This window comes from Corvus hawaiiensis, chromosome 3, assembly GCF_020740725.1.
Source record: "Corvus hawaiiensis isolate bCorHaw1 chromosome 3, bCorHaw1.pri.cur, whole genome shotgun sequence".
In the NCBI taxonomy this organism is placed as follows: Eukaryota; Metazoa; Chordata; class Aves; order Passeriformes; family Corvidae; genus Corvus; species Corvus hawaiiensis.
In genome coordinates this window covers 69,281,961-69,307,575 of record NC_063215.1, presented here as the reverse complement: position 1 = coordinate 69,307,575, position 25,615 = coordinate 69,281,961, and the positions used below count along the sequence as shown (strand labels likewise).

At 41.0% G+C, this 25,615-nt stretch overlaps 1 protein-coding gene and 1 long non-coding RNA gene across 3 annotated transcripts in view; one reads left to right on the top strand and one right to left on the bottom strand.

The window, feature by feature from the left end:
• UST (uronyl 2-sulfotransferase) overlaps positions 1–25,615 on the bottom strand; it is a 170,475-nt gene that overhangs the window by 86,725 nt on the left and 58,135 nt on the right. For both annotated transcript variants that reach the window (XM_048297608.1, XM_048297609.1), the window contains exon 3: positions 7,816–7,971. In XM_048297608.1, coding sequence (XP_048153565.1) covers positions 7,816–7,971 — 156 coding nt within the window. The remainder of the gene's footprint in view (positions 1–7,815; positions 7,972–25,615) is intronic.
• On the top strand, positions 1,215–23,642 carry LOC125323056. The gene is made up of 4 exons (XR_007202345.1): positions 1,215–1,227; positions 9,307–9,309; positions 11,366–11,372; positions 23,528–23,642. It is a non-coding gene; the product is annotated as an uncharacterized LOC125323056 (long non-coding RNA).

The following is a 25,615-nucleotide window of genomic DNA, read 5'->3' as shown; positions in this document are numbered from 1 at the left end:
CATTACATCAATGCACAATTTGAGACAAACATAAAACTTTCAAACAACATATAATGATATAATTTTCAAGTCTGATAGAATTACTCAGGACCTCCTTCCCCACTATCCCTCCCAAACACTGTCATTCAAGATAGCATGATGAATACTTTATGTCTAGGCAAGAAAGGTTGAGCTGCAGACACCATTCTGCTACCATGGAGCTTATGTACTTCCAAAATACTTCCAGAACTGGGTATCAGTTTAAGCAAAGGCATAAACTAAAGGAAAAATTGAAACTCTTTCTAAATCTGCAAGAGCTTTCCAAATAGCAGCTGCCCTCTGAAGACACTAGGTCTATTCACCCCAATGCCAAAAACATAAAATGCCTGAAACTGTAACAGAAAGTGGGAGCTGAGCCAATGGCCATTTTCATGTAACAATAAATGCTCCCAACACAGCCAAGACACCCTGATTTGCTTGTTTAAATATAAAAATCAGGACTTGCCATTCCTTTTCCTATTACAACAAATAAGGAGTAAAAATTAAATGGGAACTTTTAGAAAGATGATACTAAATTCTAGTTCAGGCCCATTCACATAATGTTAATTTTTTTAAAATTAATAATTTGGATTTTCAGATCATTAAAATGGAATAAGGTAAACAACAAAATGGAAATTATCATCTATTTTGTGTAAGCTGAGCTCTAGCTATGACTTACAAGAAACTGGAAGTGTCTAGTGAAGCATCATGCTAGAGAGTCAATGTTTCAGTTAATTTTGCTTACTTCTTATTAATTTCCTAAGATTTATTTTCCAATTTTCTGTTCTGTTTTCAAATGCAGGCTGTGTTATGGACACTGAACACAAATGCACTTGAAATGACAGGTTTATAGATTTTACAAACAGGGTAGTAGAAAGCAATTCACACACCGGGAAAAATAAGAGGTAAATCTGTGAACCACACGTTCTGGTTTGAATCATATTAATTTATGTACCAAATTTAAACACCATTAAGGAGACATTAATTAAACAAATGTATTTCTTAAAACTTGAATGCTAGAGTTGACAAAGATAAAATAAGCAAAAACATGGAATCCAGCCTGTTGTGTGGTCAAAATAAAGTGACTGGCATGTGTAGAGTTATTAGCAGCAAAAAGAGCATGGTAAAAAATTCTGCCCATGCCATAGCAAATGCCAAACCACATTTAAGAGACAGCAATTGCCAAATCTTCTCCCCTTCTATTGTCCAGTTTCAATATACTGATATTTTGCCATGGTTTTTATAATGTGTGTCACATCTTACTGCTTCTTATCCATCTTTCATTCTCCACTTTTCCCCAGAGCACATACCCTGCATTCTTCTTTCAGCCAACACAAGCAATAGCCGTTGAACTTCTAGGACTGAATAACAAAGTGCACACACTTAACGTATTTTCTTTACTTTCCCTCTGTCTTCAACGGTATTATACACGTACATGTATGATGACCACTGAAGCAAACAGTTCAGCTTGTCCATCTTCTCAGGATGGACTTTTTCCTGTCAAACTAGGTTCAGTACATTGAGGCATATTAGGTACAGACCTTATACATCACGACATATTAGGTCTGAGAAAGTATAGCAAGGTATATTATCTCTGAAAAAGGCTGTAAACCCAAAGAAAAGGAATGTAAGACGAGATCACCAAAAGAAAGACAGTATAAAGGGAAAAGAGAAACAAGAGAATATGGAGAGATGATGTGCAATTAAAAAATAATTTAAAAAAAGAAATTTAAAAAAAAAAGTCAGGAAGGGAATAGCTTTCCATCTTTAGTTAGTCTTATATGGAATCTGAACTGTTTGATTCAAGCACAAAGAGGTCTTTGCACAGCTTCTTCAGTAAAATATAAATGCATTGAGCAAGAAATTTATAAACCTGAAGAGCAAAGCTTGTCCAGATCAGAATCAGAAAGCCCAGGAAGCTTTGCAATACTTAGAACAAATAAATTGAGTACTGTTTGTTCATGCTCTGAAGAGACAAAGGCTGTCCTAGCAAACCCAACATGTAAACACTTCTTTAGAACTGGTAACTCCTTATATTCATTCACCTTGCAGAATCAAACAATAGGAGACCCTGGAGCCTATGTATCAGGTGTCTAAATTGGATTTGCTGTTGTTGTTGTTGTTTTTGTTTGTTTTTCTTTTTTTTTTGCTGAGACAAGTTACAGGAGAAGCAAAATTCTCAGACCAGTATGAAGCTTTGTGTCATATTTTGCATTTTACTGGTGTTGCTCTATCTGCATGAAGTAAGGAAGGAAGATGGCAGAAGGAAGTTACTGATCTGGTACAGAAACTCTATTCATGCCCCCATGGTCATCACTGTAATTCCATCTTGGAGTAAATGAGAAAAACCTTACTAGAGTATAAATATGGAGATATAAAGATACTATACCCATACAAAGTAATCACACTAAATCTAAAACCACAGTAGAATACTGCTAGATAAACTTAGCTGGGGGTATATGTGAGTGTTACAAAGCACCACATGAGCTTCCCTTGGGGCCCAGCTGTCCTCAGGGCTTGCAGCAATTCGCGCTCAGGAGGCAGATTCACATCACAGCACTGCCACGTTTCTCACTCCATTTCACCTGATGTCAGTCTCACATGAACCTGCTGCTGGACAAGCACAGGCACTTCATCCTCAGGAGGAAAGGGGGGATGGAAAGACGCACACAGAGAGCATCTGGCTCCTGGCTTTTTTTTTTTCATCTCTTGCTACCAAACTCAATCTCTTGAGCTATGATAACAGCTTGCCCCAAAGCAGAAACAGAATTTTGTTTTGACTTAGAGTACCTTCATATTTAGACACTTAATGATCAACTGAACTTGTAAGCAGATGTGGATAAAGCTACAATGTGCATAAGAACAACCAAGCAAAATCCATTCTTTTAAAAACCCTGCCAAAAGGGTAAGTAAGGCTCAACTGAAACAACACACAGATGTCAGGAGGGAAAAATAAATAACTGTAATGGCTCATGGCCACATGCAAATTGTGGCCATATTTCCCATGGGCCTCTCACATCATCCTGTCCTGAACTGATTTCAGTCTAACAATCCAAATGTATTGCTCAGAAAGACATCCTTCCTCCTTCTAAGATGACGTTAAAGGAAAAAAAAAACAAAAAAAAGAAAAATCTTCCAGTGTCCCCCAGAAGAGTAAGTTTGGTTGGCTGGTTTTGATTGTTAGATCTTGTTTGTTTGTATGTTTGTTTCTGTAAGATTAAACTAGAAAGAAAGAAAATAAGATGTAGAGGACCCACAGAGAGGAACGGTGAGCAGAGGATGAGGGCTGAAGAAAACAAGTACTTTTGGATGGAATGGGTGATGGAGGAGAATGACATACAAGTACAGATTATCATGTCATCCTAAGTTTGAAAAGAAATAAAGAGGTACAAGCAGCAGAAGATAAACAACCCTGGCAAACTCTGTTAGGGAAGAGATGAATCAGAACACATCCATGGCTGGAGGGAGAAGCTGTAGAAATACCTGGAGAAGTCCGAAAGGAGCATGTACCTGCTAGGATTAGGGCCCATAAAGAGCCATTTCTCTCTCTCACTGCTGCCCAGAGCTCTCCTGCAGGAGCCAGGCAGCTCAGTGAAAAACTGCCAGAAAATACACTAATTTGCTCTTGAAATGAACTAAATTGCACCATGGAGTTAATGCTGCTAAAGAAGGATCCAGAGAGACGGAAATGGCAAAACATGAAGAGTGTGTGTGGAAGCGAACCACAGCAGTGGGTGCGCTGTGCTCCCGAAGGAAAGAGGAGCATCACACTGCATGGCTGGAGTCTGCGGAGATGCTAAGCCACAGCAAGCAGTTGCCAAGACCTCTGTGGTGTGATCAACACATTTGCTCATTCCATTCATCCCCCTCAAATGCCAATTAATTTTAATGTACAGTGTCTTTTCTAGAGTAACATCTTTCTACCACTGTGACTCCTTGCTTTATCTTTTCTTCTAGTTCTTTCTCCTTAATTCATTTTCTGCACTGATTTTTAATGGGGCCCTTTAAAGAAGACCAGATCCACAGAGGCAATCCTGTAAATTACAAGCTATTTTTGAAACAAAAAGCCCACCTGAGAAGGAACACCAAGAGGCAATTCTCCAGGATGAAAGGTTTTCCCTTAATCTACAGTCCTACACTACCACTGTAGGATCTCAGGTGGCCATATGGAAGAAATCAAACAAATTGCTCGACATATATGTATACTTGTAATGGGCTGGTGCTGCATTACAAACAACGCTCCAGCAGATGGCACCGTGAAGTGACTCCAAGAGGGCTGGATGGAGCCCTCCCTGAGAGGCGAGAAACGTGGGGGATGGATTTTCTCTAGCCACGGCATTGTTCCGGCACAAAAACTCAACTCTGGCCTTGGAGAGAGGACACCTTTCCCTTTTCTGGAGATGGCTAGTCCAATCCCCGTGCTCAGAGCGGCCCCGCTTTGTTTGAGATTTGCAACAAGTAAATTCTACTGGGAACAAAAGGAAATAAGCAGATAACAATCTCACCCAGACAACAGCCAAAATGTTACTTTTTTTAAGATGCTGTATTTCACAGTGAGAATTTGAGGTCAAAATGTATCAAAATGGTGAGGCAACTGGGATTTTCCAAGTGTGGTCTGCTGGATCACACTATGATCTCCACTAATATTGACATGAAAAGGACAAAAAAAAAAAAATCTCTCTATCTCTCTTCCTTGTGAGCTCTTTACCTTCTGCCACTGCTTTCAGTCTCTACTGAAGGCATGTAGGGCTCAGGAGGCACAAGCACCTACAAGAATTTTGGTATATCACTTTTATCTCAGCACTCATTTCCATAAACAACTCACAACTCCCAGGAATGAGACTGGATCTTCATTTTCAGCTCTCAAAAGCTTGGAATGGTTTCAAGAATTTATTCACCTCCCCAAACTGGCATGACCAATTTTCTGTCTTTAAAAGCATTTAAGAAAAATTAGTGATGGATTTTTAGTGCATTGAACTGAAATTACATATAAAGTTGGCTGCACAGCCATAATGATGGGCGGTAGAAGTAAACAATTTGAGGATAAACTACCAATTACTATTGTATGTGACTGATATTTGTGTATCTATAAGCATATTCATTCTTACTTTCCTGAATGCAATAAAATGGGAGTGGGGGACATAGGGCATGGGAAGACTTCATTTTGCAGCAGTTCGTGTGGCATTTTAAAGCCACATCAATTAGATTCACTTTAATATTATGTGTTATTTCCTGAATTTAATTTACTTGAAAATATTATAGGAAATGGCAAGGCACATATTAATACATCTGTTTCCAGAAATCACTCCCTTATGCCCACAGATGTTCAAAGGCTGCACTTCTAATTGCTGGCAGACACACATAATTTGGGAAAACTTCTTAGTAGGAAGGAGACTGGAAAAGGCAATGAGAATATGGGTTCCAATTATGTGCAATCCCCACAGTCATTAAGAACACCTACATGCTTAACTTTATTTAACAACAGCAGACTGCAAAAGCTAAATATTTACAGAAAAGTCTTGGCTGGATCAGGGCTTTAACCAAACACAGGACAGACGAATGACAGAAGGAAGAGAGACATATCATCTCAAGTGAGAAGCCCATGCTCATGCTGAAAGCCTACAGCCCTGCCCAGCTCTTTTTTCTTGTTCCAATGCCTGGAGCCTGAAATCATTCATTCCCTTAACTTCCTCTTGTGTAGACCACATTAAAGGTGGAAAAAAAATATTTTTTCATATTCTGCTCTTAAAAACTGAGAAGACAACTAAAAATGCCCTGAACAACAGAATAGTTACTGTCTCCAAGCACATTTTCTGGTGATCAAAGGCACTTTTCAGAAAAAGTACTCATTAAATTATGAGACTATTGTAACTATGGAAATAAACCATAAAAGAAAATAAAGAAACATAAATTATGGTAGGGAAATCTATAGAGTAAATCATCAGCTCTGTAGCAATACTTCCAGCACATTTGTTGTCTAGTAACTTAACTGCTTAGGGAGTGCAAAAGGTAATGCAGATAATTATCTGTCAGTGTAGTGGTTGCATCAAAAATAAGTCTGGGCCTCTCTGCAATCTCTACATGCTGGACTAAAGCACAAGACTGTGAAGAAGTGATCTTGTATCATGTTTTAACAAAGGAAAATCCACCTACCAGAGAAAGACAGAACAGAACCGAAAGGAAGAAGCTGATGATCATGGTGAAAGCTGGCAATTACTAACACCTGACAGACTTTTGGGTTTTATGACATGTCTCCCAATCAACAATGAAAATTGATGAAAGATACAACAAAACCCAAACAGCCCAAAACACAAAAGCAGCCATACCCACTGAAATCCCATATCCCAGCAGAAAAACTAACCAGACAGGCTCTGCAGCACAGGATAGTTTGATCCCTTTCTGATGGGACCATATTGCAACCTTCCCAGGCCGCGTGGTGCTGCTGGTAGGATACACAGAGGGATGCTGCAGCAGGCGCAGAACAGGCCTTCCCTCGGCCACAAGAGGGGCAGTGAGGGGACACTGTCCCCCTCTGCAGCCTGTCACTGCTGCGACACACCCAACCGCGCATAGCAGCCGCCTTTGGGCTGGAGTGGCAGCCCTGGCTGGCTGGTCCCCACCTCTGGCTGAGCTTGACTATCATGGAGTGTTAGGTCAGCCAGCTGAGGTGGGACCCCAATGGACATCTCGAAGGGGAGGAAGGTGAGACCTGTAGGAGCAATATCAGCTCCTAAATTTTCATCTGGAATGAACTTCTGCATCTAAAATAACAAACTTGTGCTCATGAACAGGCTGCAAGTAAACGACCCCCAATCACAGCACAATGTCACTGGCAGGCCCACATCCGTATTTTGATCATTGCACACATCCTTTTGTGGTTTGCAGGCTGCTATTTCTAGAGGTGACACAGGCAGCAATTGCACCCTTTACCTGATCAGCAGCTCAAAATACCAGCAGTTGGCGACCTATGCAACATCCGACTACAGTTGTGCGCTTTGAGTCTGAGGTTTTCCTGCACTACTTGTATCAATCTACTAACAGAAGTGATGCTTACAGTGGGTACATGGTTACCCTGAAGAGAAGAAAATTTAAATAGCTGGATCTTTCATAGAAACAAAGCTGCAAAAATAATCCTTCTACAACTTTAAGGGAACATAAAAAAAGGTGTCTGGGTAAAGAGGTTTTATGTGGTATTTTCACTTCCCTTAGTGAGGGTTGTGCAATAAACATGAAAAAGACAGATAAGCAAGAAGCTGAGATAGGATCAAGGACACGTCATATTATAGTAACATGGGTTAGCATGGCCCTGGGAAACTTTTTGAAGCAACTGATTACTAGAAGTGAATTAAGAAAGTCATCATAAAAGACCCTTTTGACTATTATTTGCTCCTGCTCCTGTTTAAGACCCAAGTTAGGACTGAATACGCTGTCCTGGTTCTATGACAAATGGCTGTGCCCTGCAGATACATTAATGCATGTCCCAGATGCTGTTAGCACTTCACTGTACTAATCTTTCTTGCCTCACTGGTAGTCTAACTGCTAAGCTGACTAAATTCAAGAGCTGTCTCACTGGAAGTTAGTTTTTCTGGTTAGCTTCCACATCATGTTGTTCTTGGCTCTGCCACCCATTTCTCTTATTAACTGAAGACACTTAGAGAATGATGAATTCTGCATGAGTACTCAGGACAAAGTAGCAATACATCTTTTTAATAGGATTTCTGCTAACATATGCCTTTGTTTCTAAGTTTTGTACACATAATAAGAGAACAGGATCTAAGAGGAGCAGGAGTAACTTACCTGTTCGTTTTTGGTCAGTCTTGTTTTGTTATGTATGTCAGATGTAACCAGGTTGAATCCATGTTTCTCTGATAAAATTCTCAAAAGCAAAACCACAGTTCGACTCCCACACTTTCCAACTCTGTTGTAGACCACCTGACTGGGGAAAGGAAGTACCTAAAGAAAGATTGAAAAACATGAAGTCAGTATATCATTATTTTTGTTTCCATGTACCTCTGAATCACACGTTTCGACCTTAAGCCAACAGACACAGAGAATTTCTAGGGCCCTGCCCAGGTCAGAAACATCCACTTCCTCTAGCAAGATAGCTCTTCAGAAGAGAAACAACACAGCTCAGGGAGGTGGCAAGGTGAGATTTCCCCCTTGTGATGCAGTTACATATAACAGATGGGCAACTACTCCAGAAATACTATGTAACTGTTGATAATGACCTTAAGCTTACTGCTTGTAATTTCAATGCAAACACTCATCTTCAGTTGACTATCTCCCGTAAAAAGAACTAAAAGGAGTGAATTTCCACTACAGTTTGGCAACTCAAAGTCAAGCTGACATAATGCAAGAGGAATGCTTGAATTGCATAACTTCAGCTTAAAAAGAAACCGAATAACAACCATTTGCACAAAGCTAAAATTAATCAACTCTTTTAATTACAAATATAAACGTGAATCTTTCAAACAGACTCAGAGAACAAATCATGCCACTGGCCAAGGATCTACATGCAGAATAATCAACACAGGGCCACAGGGGGCCTGAGGCCAACTGGCACAGTCTGATCACCTCTGTACAGGTAATGTTCATTAAATCACAAAATAGAACAGCCACGTCCAACCTGGCCACTGGGAATGGTGCCCAGACCACACTAACTAGAGAGCACCCTGCTCTCCTCCTCAGGAAACCAGAACAAGCGAGAAGTAATTCAGTGTCTCATAGTACGACACACGCAGCCTTATTTTGTTCCTGGATGATGTCCATGGGTGGTTGTTTCAGCAAAAGGCATTCTGAAATCACACTATTGCACAAGACAAGTATTTGCTGTATAGCATAGAGCAGCATGTGATAAGCTATATTTATTTCCCAGAGGAAACTGTTTGCAAGCCTTTAAATTGGCTAACAGAGTCAGAAGCTCACAATTTCACCCACAGTGGTGCATATACAGCACTTAAGATAATTTTTCTATTAAGACAACGGCATAAAATGCTTCCTGACACAGGGCCAGCACCTGGGTTCCAGCAAAAGGAATGGACAAAGTGATGGCGTGTCTCAACATGCAGTTACTTCTACTGTAGATGCCATCATGTTCTCCCAGCAGAAGGATTTCTAACATAAAAGCAGTCAGATGAAGCATATGGCACTTTTCAGTGCAGAGTACTTCTTCACTGCATTTGAACAGCTAATAGATCTTTATCAGGGAAGCAAATGATTCCTCAGGCAACCCTTCAGACTACTTTCAAAGATAACCGCCAATTAGAAAGAAAAAAAGAAGGAAAAAAGTCTGTATTCTCTTATATTTGATGGGAACTTACTGGCACTTTGCTCTCAGTGTTCATGACCAAATGAATATTACTACTGTTGCTGGTTGCAATGTTTAGGATATCCTGCACTGCAACATAAATGTGGAGGCCATTTTTCTCCAAATTACCTTGGGAAGGAGTAGTTATTGGATGATCACAGCCTGAGTTAAGCTTTCCAAGTCACAGGACATCACATCTGCTGATTCAGCAAGCAAAGAAGGACATCTCAAGGCTCATACAAACCCCACACAATGCATCAAGCCTTACTATTTTCTAACTTTTTAATAGGGTTTTCTGTGAGAAACATAGCCCCCATATTTCTTTATCAATCTTTCCTTCAGAAGCCTTGCTTCCTATGAAATGCAAAATCTGAGCCTGAATTATTAGAGAACTCCAAAGGTGATCAATTTAACATCTCTGTGCTACAGCTGTAGCTAACCTTTCCCAAAACTACTGTTAATGATGTCTGGAAGGTTAGTATTTGAACACATTTCATTATGCTGATTATCACACCATAATGAAAAAGAACATGAGCCCTATTCCGGATTGTCCCCTTTTTGGTTCACTTCTCTGCATAACAAACACTAGCACCACTACTTGTCACAGCCCTGCAGCACCATCCACACCTCACTTGTGGAATGGGAATTTCTCCTCTGCTCAGACATACAGTTTTGGAATACTTTGCTGTGTAAGTAAGAGAAAGCCTTCAAAAGAAATGGTAAGTAGATGCTGCCAAGTGCCAGTGAAGGAGCAAGAGCACATACACTATATGTTTGCCTAGCATCCCAGAAATTAGGTGAATAATGAGCACTGGTAGAGTTACGGAAATATTTAAAAATGCTTCATAATTATTGGCTGTTTTGATTTTCCTAGCAGTTTGGACTAGGCAATATAGTGAGCAAAATTTTTTCTTTATTGGTACTTCAGTCAAGTATAATTTTGCTGCATAGATTACACTCAAATTCTAATTAAATCTTTCACTGGATTATCCAGTAACTTTGGGTGAATCTTATAATTCTTTTAAAATTAAATGAAATTAAACCAGGCCTTTGTAAATTCTCCATTCTAAGCGCAAAGAACTTTATCAGCTTGAAAAACTGACAGTAGTTACCAAGTTTGGCCAGTTCTAACATTTGTTTCTGAAACTCACCTTCCTAGGTAGCACAACTCCGTTCTGCACACAAACAATAACCATGGTAACCCCCAAAAAGAAACCACAGCAAATACTGCAGATAAAGGAACCTGAAATAAAGGGTTATTATTTTCAGACACTTGTTCAGGTTAAGGAGACCAGTGTATCAATGCCTTGGTTCAGTACATAGCTGAATGCACTTAGGTCCACTCGTACAAGATTCAAGATAAAACACTACAGCTCAAAGCTCGCTTCAGAAGAACAATCACGAGTGGTAACCAAAACTTCCCCTGCAGCACTCCTGATTGTGGTTGGCTTTAGGAGTGCACTCCTGAACCCCTGCTCATGTTTCGTCCGTTTACGTCACCACTGCACTTATCACACCCAAATGCCCCAAAAGGTGTGCCCAGTGCACAAAGCCATGCAGTACACAGGCTTATGCTGTACAAGCAAATATTTGTTTAATGTGACCAGTTCCCTCAGGATGTTGCAAATCTGCTTTCTGCACTTAGATAATACCAAGGTTATTTCCTAAGAGAAGAATTATACCTCTTCCAGAAACATGAGTTTGTATCAGGCAAAACTAAAAATGCAAGAAACGGAAAACTTCTCCAGAGAGGAACTTTCTTTTCCCCCTCATGATACTCACAAGAGACTCAAGACAATACAAGAGATGGTGGCAGAGAAGGCACTTGAAAAGAAGGCTCCTATTGTATTAGCAGAAACAAGGTGGAAAACAGCAGTTGGACATTTACAAAATGCTAACTGGATGACATTTTATTACAGTAAGAGTATGTATCATGTAGACTAACTGCTGAGGTGATGCTCTGGCAACTTGATATTCATGTAACAATATACACAACTTCAAAATAATTGCAGAGTGACTTTATTGAGCACTGCATCAAAGCCCAGAGGTAATATAAACAACTGAAACATGTAATTCACTTTGGAGTTACATGAATTAGCACTTATAGCCATAAAAAAAGTAAAACCCATGGTATAATTATAACAGCTCTCTCCAAGGGTTTGGAAAGTTATATGACAATTTACTTGTCAGTTCACACAGGCTTTTTTTTTTCCTTTTGTTCCACAGTTAAAGAAGATGTCAAGAATCACTGTGAATGAAATCAAGAAGAAAAAGCAACTTTAACCCCAAATGAACTTGCATTACAGAAAATGATTGTCAAGTACCTCCGCAGAGAGGTCTGCCAGTCTCAGAAAAGGAGCCATTCAACAGATAGCCTCACAAAAGCCCAGGCTTTCAACTTCACTGGGGGCTTTGTCTACAGATAAATCTTTGCACCAAAAAGAAAAAAAAAATTAGGCTGGATAATTACTTGCAGTGTCAATGATGTAGGGATTCACCCACAGGCCTAAATCATTCCAATTTTACTGAGACAAATCGAGTACAATTTGCCCATTTGCCAAAAATTTCCCAGTCTCATGTAAGAGAGACGTGTTCTCAGAAAGCAATCCATTATATTCACAACTTCAGCAAGTAAGTGACCTGTGTCCTTGTACACAAGTAGGGCCAGAAGCAGATGACAGAAATGACTTTTCCTTTCCGAGCAGACACTAACCTGTAGTCAGGCAGTGCTCCATGTTTATCAGGTGAACAAGGCCAACCAACACAGACAGTACCAGTAAGACTGTGAAAACAATTAAATATTTGCTGACATCACACATCTTTATACAGCATCACAGCTTCCCAGTCCAACCTCTTCATTTTCTTTTCCTGTCCAACTAAGACAGAATTTTAAGAATTTAAAAAAGAGCTTAATTGGTCAGAGGAATGGTCCATTTGACTCATGAGAGGAGGATGATACTCATAAGACAACTACAAACCTGAGAGCTGTCAGCAGTCCATTTCTCTCCAGTGTCTCTCCTCCTCCTCCTCCAGTGTTCCCAAAGATTACATATGGCATGTTAGAAGGCACATCCTTTCCGGCCGCCTGAAGAATTTCTTACACAACTTGTTCCAGAATTTTGTTATCCACCATGCATTTAATTTTTAGTTCATCTTCTACTGTTTCCAGATAATATCTATTCTCACATTGTGGATTTCATGAAGACAGATCAGATAATTCAGTCATCACCTTTGAGATCTTCTTAGATACATTGGATACCTCTTTTTAACTAGGGTTTTTCATAAGCCTGCCGTGGTCTTTAAAGACAAACTCAAAGGCCATTAAGAGATAGCCTTCCAAACTTAAGTTCAGGAATTGCTGCTCAAAATCTCATTCCAAACAAGTATCAACTTGCTCACTTTTAAAGCAATCACAATGAGAACTTGCTAACACAGTTATGTCAGCAGAAAACACGACTGAAGAATGAACAAGGGAATAAATAAAATAAATTACTAGCTAGCATCCTCCTTCCCCATCTTAACCACACAGGTCCAGTTCTATCAACATTCACCTGTAGAGTGTAGTGATGCTAGACAGTAATAAGCTTTTTGAATTAACCAACTCTAAAGCAGACCAGACAGCATGGTCTTCTCTGCGGGTCACTGAAAATACACTAGAAACCACAAGAAAAGGTATGATGAAATTTGTTTCTTTTCAAAGTTCCTATGCCATGTAACTGCAGCAGAGCATTGAAAACAAGGCAGAAGAGGAAACAGAATATTCTTCTGCTGCATTTTCATTAAGAAACTAATTTAATTGAAAAAGGATGACTTGCCTTCCCCTCCCCCTCCCCAAACCAATGCATTTCATCTGTTAGACAGATGACATATTTGGAAGACTAGGTTAAAATGCATTCTCTAATGATTCAACATCCCTAAGCACCAAGCTAAATTAAAAACATAAGCATGGAGCACAAGCAGCAAAAGGAAACTTGGTTGTAGGCAGTCCTCAAATTTATTAAGGCTAAAGAAAAGCATTACTATGAAGTGTCTGCCAAAGCCTATCGCCCCTGAAGTGTCCCACAAGACAGATCTGTATAGCCAAAATCAAAATTTGCTGTAATTTTTCTGTGAAGAAGCACTGCACACTTACAAATCTAAAAAGATCTCAGTTCAAAGCACAGCAAAGTATCCCCATTAAGTCTCAGATCAGGTCCTATTACAGGATACTGTGGCTATAGAAACAACAATAATATCAATAGCAACCTGGGAAAATCACAAAGAAAAGGTCAAAGAGCCAGTTTTTAATTTTTAATGTTTCGGATGCATCCTGTCAACACATTTGGGTTTGCTCATCTTATACCTTACCCCTGATTTACTTCTCTACAACAGCAAGTTGCAGCAGAGCAGAACCTCTGCGCCTCCAATGTACTGCACAAGACCCCCCACACCACAGGGAGGGCAGAACCAGCTTTATTTCAGGCACGTGAAGTTACAGCAACATAGCAACATTCCAACTTGGCACATGTATACAAAGTCAAACAGGCTGGTAGAGAGCAGATACTCTGTTCACTCAGCAGTTCCAGATACTCACTGATGTTAGGCAGCCTCTGGAGGTGGGAATGGCACTCCTGGCTTTCATCACTCAGCAACACTCACTTGTACTTAAGTGATGGCAGCTCAGTTCCAGTTCCCTTCAGAGATGAAGCAGGTGAGAGGGAAGCACCCTACCAAAGAGATAATTGCTTGGGGATGGGGTACAACCACCACCTCTAGGTTGATCAAAACTTTTCCTTTCGGCCTTTCTTAACACAGCATACTTTTCAACCTCTTCATTCTTCTTGCCTTCCTCTGCAGTTTCTAACTGCAGCTTGTTCACCTCTTTTGGGACCAAAATCAGCTACAGTGCTGTATCTTGTCCCCCTGGTGCCAAGGAAAACTGAACAGTTATTGTTCACGTCTTGCAGACATCTCTTTTTAATACATCTCAGGATAGAATTTAGAAGAATCAAAGCATATGGTACTATCAATACTATAGAGAGGGGTGCAGAACAAAGCTATTGCTCTTTTTCTTCTTTACCCTACATGAACAAATGCAGGTTACAACAGAAAAAGAACTGTAAGACCCTTATTAGCTTTCTTATAAAAAGAAGTACATTTATCTCTTACTTTTTAAGTTAATCACTTGGTGGAAATTATCTTTCTGGTATGCACCTACCTCATAAGAAGATAAAGGAGATGAATTATCTTAGAACATGGTTCACTGACACTGGTATTTTTTGAGAGAACTAGCATGAGTTCAGGTAGGTTAAGAATTTGAGTGTCAGTTTAATTACCCCATTTTCCACTGGAAGGTTCACCATGTAATCAAAAAACCCTTAAGCTGCAGAATTTGTGCAGGACTGATTTTAACTCCAGAGCAGCATCACATTATATGTATCTTGGAACTGTAAAGTTTAAAACTGCTGTTTTTCCTTCTGAGCCCAGGGTTTTGTACATTCTGTGATGTGCTCAGAACACACTGGCACAGTTACCCTCTGTTTAAGTAGTAAATCCTATCACATTCAACCCACATGTTTATATTGGATACTTGCAAAATGAGAGATATTAAGTAACTAAGCCTGGTTTTAAAACTTTTTATAATACTTCACAGCACTGGCATTCCCTTAAGTAACCTCACTACCTTAAGGTTGCTTCTATCCTTCCAATGCAATATTCACGAATTCACCCTGGGAGCCAATAATACTGGATTTGAATGTGGTGAGTGGTAGACGGAATAATTTATTTCTCTGTATGCACTTGTCTTTCTTCACATTAAGGTTTAACTCTCAAAATTGTGGTTGGCTATTGATGAGGCTGCAGCTAGGGCAGCAACTCATGGTTTCACCATTGTCAAAGATCTGTCATGCTGCATTTCAGTTTGCCCTTTACTTTAGGCTCCCTTTCAGTAACTCCACATTTTATTTTAAAGTCTCTAGCGTGCTTGTCTTTTCCACTTACTTTGCACAGACATTTTATAAGTCACAGTATGAAAGAAAGGCTGTTTATAGCCATAACTGGATATTAATTTTGTAAAACAGGCCAGTTCTGCTGGACTGTAACCCACAGCCTGTTCACCGATGAGCTATCTCTGAGGTGCTCTTGCTCTGCATGCTTGCAGGAACTCAAACGGAGTTCCATCACGGCTCCTGCAGGTAACAGATTCAAATCTAGCTCATGGCATGGTCTCTTTGCCTGGAAGGAACAACATCAAGAAGCACAGCATGCTGCTAGTGAACTCCTCCAGCAGAACCAGAGCTCAGCAGAAATCACTGCGTCATCTAAAATGACTCAAAGGCCCAAAATACTTTCCCTTACAGATTACAGTCCACGTCTTGAGTCACAAATGGATCTTGTGGTGTTGAAGATGACAAGCCAGAGGCAATAACAGAGGAGGCTCAGCATAAAGTGCTCCCATTTCACTCTTCTGCACTTTGAAATCATTAATCTGACTTGCTCAGAGGCAAACCAAACCTCATTCCTGCTGACCAGGGCATGACTCCTTTTCATTTCAATGGAGGGAGCTTCTCCTTGCATCTACTGAAAATCCCCAGTAGTGCCAGCCACAAAAGCCTCCACACTCCCCCAGGACATCAGGATGCTGTGGGTGCTGTCCTGAGAACTACCTTTTCATAAGCACACTTGCCCAAGCTCCTCCTTCACCCGAATCACCATGATACTGCCACTCTCACACAGACTTCTTCAACCCAGTCATGAAAACCTGTCCTCTTTGCCTGATGTTTTGACTCTACTTTTGACCACGTGTAGGCACATTCACAATCTGTTAAGATCATGGCTCTTATCAGAGTATTTCACTGCTATTTACAGTTTCCTGAACTAAGCTTAATCCTTTTTTAAAGCCTGAGTAGAAGGCTGCCAGGACCTACCAGCTCATCTTCAAAATCACAAGGCTTTCAAAATTATTATTTGGTGGTTGTTTTCTTCAGTTTTGTAAGACTCCCCAGCACCACAAGTTCCAGATTTTTTTTCCTTCAAACATCAGAGCTAAGAAAATCCTTTCAAATCAGGAGTTAAGAATACCATTAACAACTATAAGACTTGTGGTAGAAACATGAGTGGTACTCAACTGAGTCTCAAGTCTTAGCAAGATTAACCAAATCAATTTGTCAGTTTCAAAAGATACTCCATCATGTTACTCCCAGGCAGAAGGCCAGATTTTTGTTTTTCCACAGAAGGTTTAGGTCATCCAGACACAGATGCAATTGGATTTTGGTATTATAATACAGTCCTGCCTCAAAAAGATAAAGAAGGTGGTTATGATTGAGTTGCCATGACCTTCTTGTATGATGTGCTAGCTTATGAATAACCTTCCTATCATGGAAGGAAGGAAAAGAAGAGAGGAATGTACTAGACAGCTGGAAATCTAAAACTGTAATCTCTAAGAGATATTCATGTGCCGTATAATAACCTGCACAGATTATCTGCAGGTGAACAAAGATAATCTCAGAATGGACTATGTTCTAAATTTCAGTGAAAGCACAGAGCTTTACTATCTTCAGAAATGGTGACGATTATGCCTTGTGTACTTTTTTAGCTACAGTATGTGACGTAGAACAAAACCTACAGGTTGCAAATTTGGTGATATTACAATTTTTTCATTTTGGGTAACAGTGGGTAGGCTGCTGTGTTAATGCCAGAGGCAAGCAAGATTCACCTTTAACCACACACACAGTGTGGCAATTAAACTACCAACCAAAAGACAAAATATTTTCCAAGCGTCTTTGAAATAAAATGAAAACTACAGACTACTGTAGTAGTCACTAAATCTGCATACCTGCTGTCTCCCTAAGTCTTTCAAAATTTAAAGGCTGCAAATGTCAGGCTTAGTAAAATCCAGCTCACTACTAAATTTTTGCAGGACATCAGCATGCACAGTATCCCTCAAAGATTTATCTTCTTGTGACAGGCAATCTGGCTTTAATTTCCCAAGTCCCTCTGTACTTCCACTTACAATCAGTCAGCCTCCCCATATCAACACCTTTCTGATATACTATAAACTCAAGAAATATTAAAAAGTAAGTAATCATCTCTATTTTGGTAAATCACGGAATCAAGTGATTGTTTTATCCTTAAGACTCTTGAGCAATAAATTAATATGAACAAAACAAAGAAATTCGTGCTTCAGTACAATTCAAATATTTTTATGATCCAATTCACACTTATAAGTACAGATATATATCTCCATACTACTACTGAATATATCTCCATACTACTATTATGCTATATCATTCATCACCTACTTCAGTAGGATTGTAAACAATTATGTATAGCAGACAATCGGAAAATCCTCCATAAAACCCAGATTTTTCTTCTGTTGAGATACTGTCATTTAGAAAGAACGAAAACACAGTTTTAAAAGAACATAAACCAATTATTCTACAAATAGTTTACACTGTGTGCTGGTTTTAGCTAGGGTAGAGTTGATTTTCTTTACAGTGGCTATTACGGGGCTGTTTTGCATTTGTGCTGAACACAGCATAAATATTGAGACATTCTGTTATAATATAGAGATTTTTTGTTATTGCAGGGCTTACACAGAGCCAAGGTCTTTTGTGCTTTTCTTTTGGCAAGTACACTGGGGCTGCCTGAGAAATTGGGAGGAGATACAGCTGGGATAGCTGACCCCAAGTGGGATATCCAAAGGGATACTCCAGACCATACGACATCATGCTCAGTATATTAAGTGGGGAGAAGAAGGAGGAAGTGGGGATGTTTGGAGTGATGGTGTTTGTCTTCCCAAGTAACTACTACACGTGATGCAGCCCTTCTCTCCTGGAGGTGGCTGAACACCTGCCTGCCCATGGGAAGCAGTGAATTAATTCCTTGTTTTGCTTTACTTGTAGGTGTGGCTTTTGATTTCCCTATTAAACTTTCTTTATCTCAGCTCATGAGTTTTCTACCTTTTACCCTTCCCATTTTCTCCCCAATGCCGCTGGTGGGAGAGTGAGTGAGCAGCCATGTGGGGCTCCACTGCTGGCTGGGTTAAACCACAACACACCGCTTCTAGTAAAAAACTGAGGCAAGTGGAGAAATACTTCACAGGTTTTTTTAAATCATAGCATTTTACTGACCATACTAGGCTTAAAAGCTCAGTTTTACTGTAAAACAGTGCTTCAAGCTGTAAAGGGGATCTCCATGGTTAAGGCACCTAATGAATTCTCTCTTAGTATTTGATCAGCCAGGTACCGAGTTTTAGTGTTGCTAAATTCTGACAATTTTTGTTGCTGAAAATTTGTACACTGCACAATAATCTCAACTCCTCAGTTTATAAGGAGAATAGAATATTTTTTAAATCACTGAAATCCTTCCCAACCTGCCCTGAATTGCTTTAAAGATTATTCACCAATTTTTCATTTACAGCTAAACCGAGGGTTTCAACTCTATCAGAAACACATATACTACTATTCATGCTCTTAAAATCCCTAGTGAGCATATACCTAAAAGGAAACAAATCTTGCTTGCTTCTAAGTGTTGTGGGGTTTTGTCTTGGCTTTTTTTTTTTAATTGGGTTTTTTGGTTGGTTGGTTTTAAATCGAACACTTCATCCCTAACAAATCCATCACTTAAGACTGTAGAGGGCTGAAGGGTTAAACCACGTTCTCATAAGGGATGGCTAGAACTAAAACACTAGCTCAAATGAAACAGGAAGTATCCACTAAAAAAATAAATAACCAAAACTAAAAAAAAAAAATATACAGCTCTTGGCTGTTATTTTAACATTGCTATCACAATACTTGGAAAAAATAACACTGACATAAACCTGATGAACATAAAAAGTCACTGTAAAGGGGGCAATGCTGAAATCATCTTTTAGTAAGATTTAAAGTCGAATAAAAAAGAATAAATAATCTAGTTGATAATGGAGAGTGACAAGGACTGGGTTCAGTGTATACATACCAAAGGCCACTCAAGGATTCTGCTACTTTTTCCCATAGGGGTGAACATGGTGTTGGCTAAGTTAAGGATTGGACTTAATGATCTTAGAGGTCTGTTGGGGTCCCTCCCCTGCCGTGTAGCCCTGGGAGAGGGGCCCTGAGGGCACAGACACGGGGCTTCCCTGCCCCTGCTCAGCCTCGTTCCCATTGGTTGGTTTGTGTTCCCTGCGCGGGCAGAAGGACCCTTGGTCCCGTGACTGGAACAGTTCCTCGGCAGAGCTCCGGCCATGCGGCTGGAGAAATAAACATCTCTCTGAAACAGCTATCAAGAATCTGTCTGTCCATATATTTTTCCTTTCCACGGGACTCCTGGTTTGATATATGCGTGTTGCAGTATCCCCACTGCAACAAATGGTGGAGATTTGTGAGCAGAACGATCCCCGATCCCTAAGCGACTGATTTGTGTGAGTAAACCCTGGAAACTTTGGATTCCTCTTCTTGGTTTTGCTTTGCTATTCCATATCTAAACTATGGAGGAACCGTGGGAAGACTCTTGGCTCTCAGAGCCGCATATGGACATTTATCTTAAACTTAAAATGATTCTTGAACAATGATTTGTAAATTTTAGCTTGATTCAAGCTCAAAAAGAACTGAAACACTTCCTGGCATGGTTGTTTAAGAACTTTTTCTATGTTTCTTGGGATTTAATTCTTACCAAGGGCTTTTGGAAAACCGTTTGGACACAGTTAATACTGGAGTCAAAATATATGCCGATGGAAGAATATTTTCGTGAATATTATTTAGTTACTGAGACTGTTGAGCAATGTCAGCTGTGTCCTGGCGAAGGGAATCCTGGCGCAGGGACCGTGCGGCCCAGGCCACGTGCACCGAGCGCTCTGAGAGCAGCAGCGAGGCAGTTCCCGCGCGCGGGCGGAGCCACGCGAGCCGCAGTGTCGGTGGCGGAGCGAGGAGCAGCGGGAGCGGCGGGACCCGGCGGTGCCTGCCCGGTCCTGTGCAGCGCGTGGTGGAGCGAACCCCGTGAACGCCCGACTGAGAGGGGCGGCACGCGGGCGGCGGCTGGCGGCGATGGCGGTGGAACGGAGCCGCGCCCAGCCGAAACGCGCGCTGGAGCAGGGCGCGGGGGAGTCATCGCTCGGGGGCCCGGCCGAGACGTGGGTGCAGCGCCCGGCAGCGGCAGCGAAGCTGTGACCAGAGGAGGCGACGCACGGAGAACTGAGCGGCGTGGCCCGGCCCGGCCCGCGCAGCCCCGAACGCGACCCCGGGAAGAGCGCGCAGGCACCAGCAGCCCCGAGAATTCCAACACGGGAGCGACCGAAGGAGAGAGCAAAGACGCAGCGAGACAGAAAACAGCAGCCACTCGGAAAAAGGAAAAGATCATAGCAACTAAGATCTTAGGGATAGTAAAATGGTATAATGTTAAGCAAAATTATGGTTTTATAACAAGGTGTGACAACCAGCAAGACATATTCGTGCATAGAACTGCTATTAAAAAGAATAACCCTGAAAAATGCATCCCAAGCTTGGGAGATGGAGAGGTGGTGGAATTTAATATTGTACTAGGGAGAAAAGGGTTACAAGCATCGCAGGTCACTGGGCCTGATGGTGTTCCTGTAAAAGGCAGTATATATGCAAAAAATCGTAGTCATGTTAGACAGTATCTCCATTGTAAGCCCCCCCTACAGTTTCCCTTTCCTAATCCCACCTTTCCCTTTTACCCTATGTCCTATTACCCCCAGTGTATTCCCAATCCGTTTTTTCATCCATGGTTTCCCTCACAAAACCATGCTTTTGCCAATTGTTTCCCCAAAAATCCCTTTCCAATGCCGAGTGGGGGATGAAAAGGGGGAGGGAAGAAGTTAAACCCTCTCCTGCCTCAGTTTCCCCACAAAGCATGCTCAGAGTTCTGTCTCCCTTCTGTCAGCCCTAAGATGTTCCACAGAATCTGTTTGGACATTTAAAGACTCAGGAGGGTGGCTTGTTTTGTCTTGAAACTGTTCTTGTTATGTTTATCCAGTTGTTTTCATTCTCCTTTTATTAAAATAAAACGGGTGAGGTGTTGGGGTCCCTCCCCTGCCGTGTAGCCCTGGGAGAGGGGCCCTGAGGGCACAGACACGGGGTTTCCCTGGCCCTGCTCAGCCTCGTTCCCATTGGTTGGTTTGTGTTCCCTGCGCGGGCAGAAGGACCCTTGGTCCCGTGACTGGAACAGTTCCTGGGCAGAGCTCCGGCCATGCGGCTGGAGAAATAAACATCTCTCTGAAACATCTAGCAAGAATCTGTCTGTCCATATATATTTCCTTTCCACGGGACTCCTGGTTTGATATATGCGTGTTGCAGGATCTCCACTGCAACAGAGGTCTTTTCCAAATGATTCAATTATGCTATGGTAGGCTTGCTCCATAAAAAACCATGAACAATTAGCACATAATTACTAGCTAAGAACTGAAAGAATGGTGAAAAGAGTATTTATCCACTTTCCCGCTTTAAATCAATAAAATCAGATCAAATTTATTTTGCGTATGCCTTTATTTCCATTCATTTTGACCTGATCCTGACCCCCATCCATTTTTGTATTCATTTAAAGCTTTTAAACACTGTCACATATGCCAAGCATAGGGTCTTGCTGACACCTAAACAGCTGCCAAAAGACGCTGGGTCCATGACAGGCATCCAAGGGAAAACCATCAAGAAAAGGTGAATAGACTACTTCAATGTAATTTATCTGTAAGCTATGTGCACAGCTCCCTCACAAATATATGTCATCTCTACTGAAAAAGGGACATATCCTGATGCTCTTGCCAAGTTCTCAGGGAAAAGCTTTCAATCAATAACAACAGTAGGTCTGATAAAGTTTGTATCCTTTGTCCTCCAAGGCCAGTTTCACCATATTGGATAGAGCAAAAAAATCTTGGGAAGATTTGATAAGGATTTGATTAAGTATTTGGTCCAAATACTGGAAAAATACATCCGCTTTATTTGCAGAAATGCTCAGACATTAAATATATCAAGTGAACACCATCAGTCATTAATGAACATCCATTTCAAAGGTGTTTTTAAAAACCAAGCTAGCTTCATCTATAGGTATCACATAAACACCAATCTACAGAAAAAGGATAAACAAATGATCCCTTTGCAAATCTTTAACAATTTACATTTTCAGATGCTTATTTAAAAAAAAGCCAGGAGGTAGTGAGATAGAGATTTGAAATAGGAGAGAAGAGCCCACTTTCATTGGCATTGTAGAACCACTGGCAGTGGTTGTTTTGCTCAACTGTATTCCCTTTTTATCTGTCAAATTCTAACACCAGAAACACCAGAGGTGTGCTAGGGCTACTGGAAGTTGCGTCTACCTGCAGAGAAGCACATACAGATCTGTCTTAGAACTCATGAAAAATCTAGGATTAGTCAATCTTGCGAAGTCTTCGGTGCCTAAGGACCAAAGAGGAGTGGCCTATGTTTGTGTATTGGGTTTGCATGACAAAGTTCTGCTATGGGGAAGGGGCCTACAAGAGTGGCTTCTGTGAGAAGCTGCCAGAAGTTTCCCCTATGTCCAACACAGCCAACACCGGCTGGCTCCTAGACAGACCCATTGCTGGCCAAGGCCAAGCTAATCAGGAATGGTAGTAGAGCCTCTGTGATAACATATTTTTTAAGAAGCAAAAAAAGATATTGCACAGAAGTAATTTGTGGCCAGAGAAAAGAGGCATGAGAATATGTGAGAGGAACAGCCCTGCAGACACTCAAGTGAGTGAAGAAAGAGGGAGAAGAGGTGCTCCAAGTGCCCAAGATAAGATTCTCCTGCAGTCCGTTGTGAAGACCATGGTGAAGCAGCTGTGCCCCTACTGATCATGGAGGTCCACAGTGGAGCACAGATCCACCTATAGCCCATGGAGGAGAAGGCTACTGGAAGGACATGTTGACTCATGAAGAGAAGAGCCCACACTAGAGCAGGTTTCCCAGTAGGACGTAGTGACCCCGTGGGGGACCCATGCTGGCTGGATCAGTCTGTTCCTGAAGAATTGCACCCTGTGGAAGGAATCCGCATGCAAGCAGTTCATGAAGAACTGAAGCCTGTGGCAAGGACTCACACTGGAGAAGTTCATGAAGAACTGTCTCCCGTGGCAGGGATCCTGCACTGCAGAGGGGGAAGGCCTCCTCTCCCGGAGGAGGAAGCAGAGGCAGAAACACCATGAGTAATCCCCATTCCCTGTTTCTCTGTGCTGCTGGGGGGGAGGAGGTAGAGAATTGGGAATAAAGTTAAGCTTGGAAGGAGGGAGAAAGGCCTTTTAAGATTTGTTTTACTTCTCATTATTCTACTCTGATTTTGATTGGCAGTAAATTCAATTAATTTCTCCTAGTTGAATCTGTTTTGCCTGTGACTGTAATTGGTGAGTGATCTCTGCTTGTCCTTAACTCATGAGCCTTCTGCTATATTTTCTGTCTCCTGTCTAGCTGAGGATGGGAGAGACAGAGAGGCTTTGGTGGGTGCCTGGCCTCCAGCCAGGGCGAAACCACCACATCCAGACACATTACCTTCGTATCACTGGCAAGGGTAACTACTGCTAATCTTCAGCAGTCAAGTAAACCTTTACTGGGGGAACACCTTAAAAGCTGGCTCACCTGGTCTTCAAGGAAGAACCAGAACCACACCAGCAATACTCAGGTACAGAAGCGAGCCAGGCTTTTAGTTCTTTGCTTGCACTGAGAAAATTGCTGCTGCTACCTTCACTTGAAAAAAGCAGACCAGTACCCTGATCTCCTGAAATGTGATGATGCTAATTCCTTATTCAGATAACAAGTGCTATTTTCAGTTCTTCCACTGGGAAAAAAACCCCACATGGGTATTTGAAAAAATCCAAAGCTCTGGCACCTAGCCATGACAAAAAGCCAAAACTAATACGATTTCCAACAAATACTGGAATGTACTCTGCAAAACAGCTACGGTCCAGTGCGTATCAGCTGCTGGTGGCCTTCCCCTACAGCTAACTACACACTGCCCATATTAGCTACCAGTCATTTCAACCCCAGGCAATGCACTGTTGTGCATTATCACCACTTCTAGTTTTTAAGCATTTTGTAATGAAATAGTTTAAATGTTGGAGTCAGGACTGATTTATTCTGACAGGTTTCTATATGTTGAATTAAAGCATGCATAGACCTTAACCATCTGTTAGTTTAAATGAAGGCAGCTATCAAGTCATGTGAATGGAGGCTACCTGAAAGACAAAAACACAGCAAATTTCACTCACACCCGCAGACTTCACAGTTCAGATATGAAGCTGTAAGAGGGTAAATAACTGCACTTAGCCAAAAATACGATGCATGAAATTTACAAAGCAAGAGCATCTTAGTTCAAAACACGACCCCAAGCAAATACCAGGAATTATCTGGGGATCTACCAATTCCCACCCATGTTTTGATTACAGGAATAAAAAAAAAAACAAAACAAAAAACCCCAAACCTCAGGAATAAGCAGGCTTGTCCAAGGGATGATCAAAATGATCCATATTTTATCAATGTTTTTGAAACATGGGCAAATACTTCAAAAAGCAAAATGCTTTTAACTTACAGAAGGCTGTATAGCCTGTTACTCCGTTGAGCTTTTCACCAAGCTTTCAAGAGTGAGGATGATTACAGGAAACCCACAAACTTTACTGACTGGAAGTAGCTAATCAAAGAGTACCAACCCAACCAATCAATCATGTACATATCTATTCAGCTGGGCTTTCTACAGACAACTGAGCTGCAGCATCCAGCTGCAGCTGGATGAGGCTGTGTGAACATAGCCCAAAATTACATGTTTAGACAGGCAAAAGATATTTCCACAATGTAAAGAGGAAAGTATCTGGGTTGAATAAATCTGTCCAATTGCTACTGCCCATTGGAGTATGGATCCCATCCACAGCACCATTAATTGGTAAAGCAAAATTCCTAAAGAAAAAGTACCAAAATCTGAATAAAGTTTTCAAGGTTAAAAACTCTTATCTAGATGACAACATTTTCCTTACTAGAACAGCTTGGCATTTCTGAATGCTAATCCAAGCATGAGAAATACAGGTTTGGAATAAGCATTGCTTTATTCTTCCAAGCAGAGTGCTCACTCAAGACACGACAAACATAATTCTTTACTTCACGCAGGCTGCTGTACTCCTGGACAAGAGAAGCAGCTGGTACTAGAATTAAAAAAAAAAAAAAAAAGTATTTCAAAAGAACCAGAGAGTACTATACAGATTTTAAGTGTTAAACATTTGCTTAGCCTTAGAATACCCGTGTACCATCTCAGTTTGCAATGATAAACACAACAGGTTGATTTTGCCGCTTCTGTCTACATCCATTTGATTTTGTAATTGAGTACACA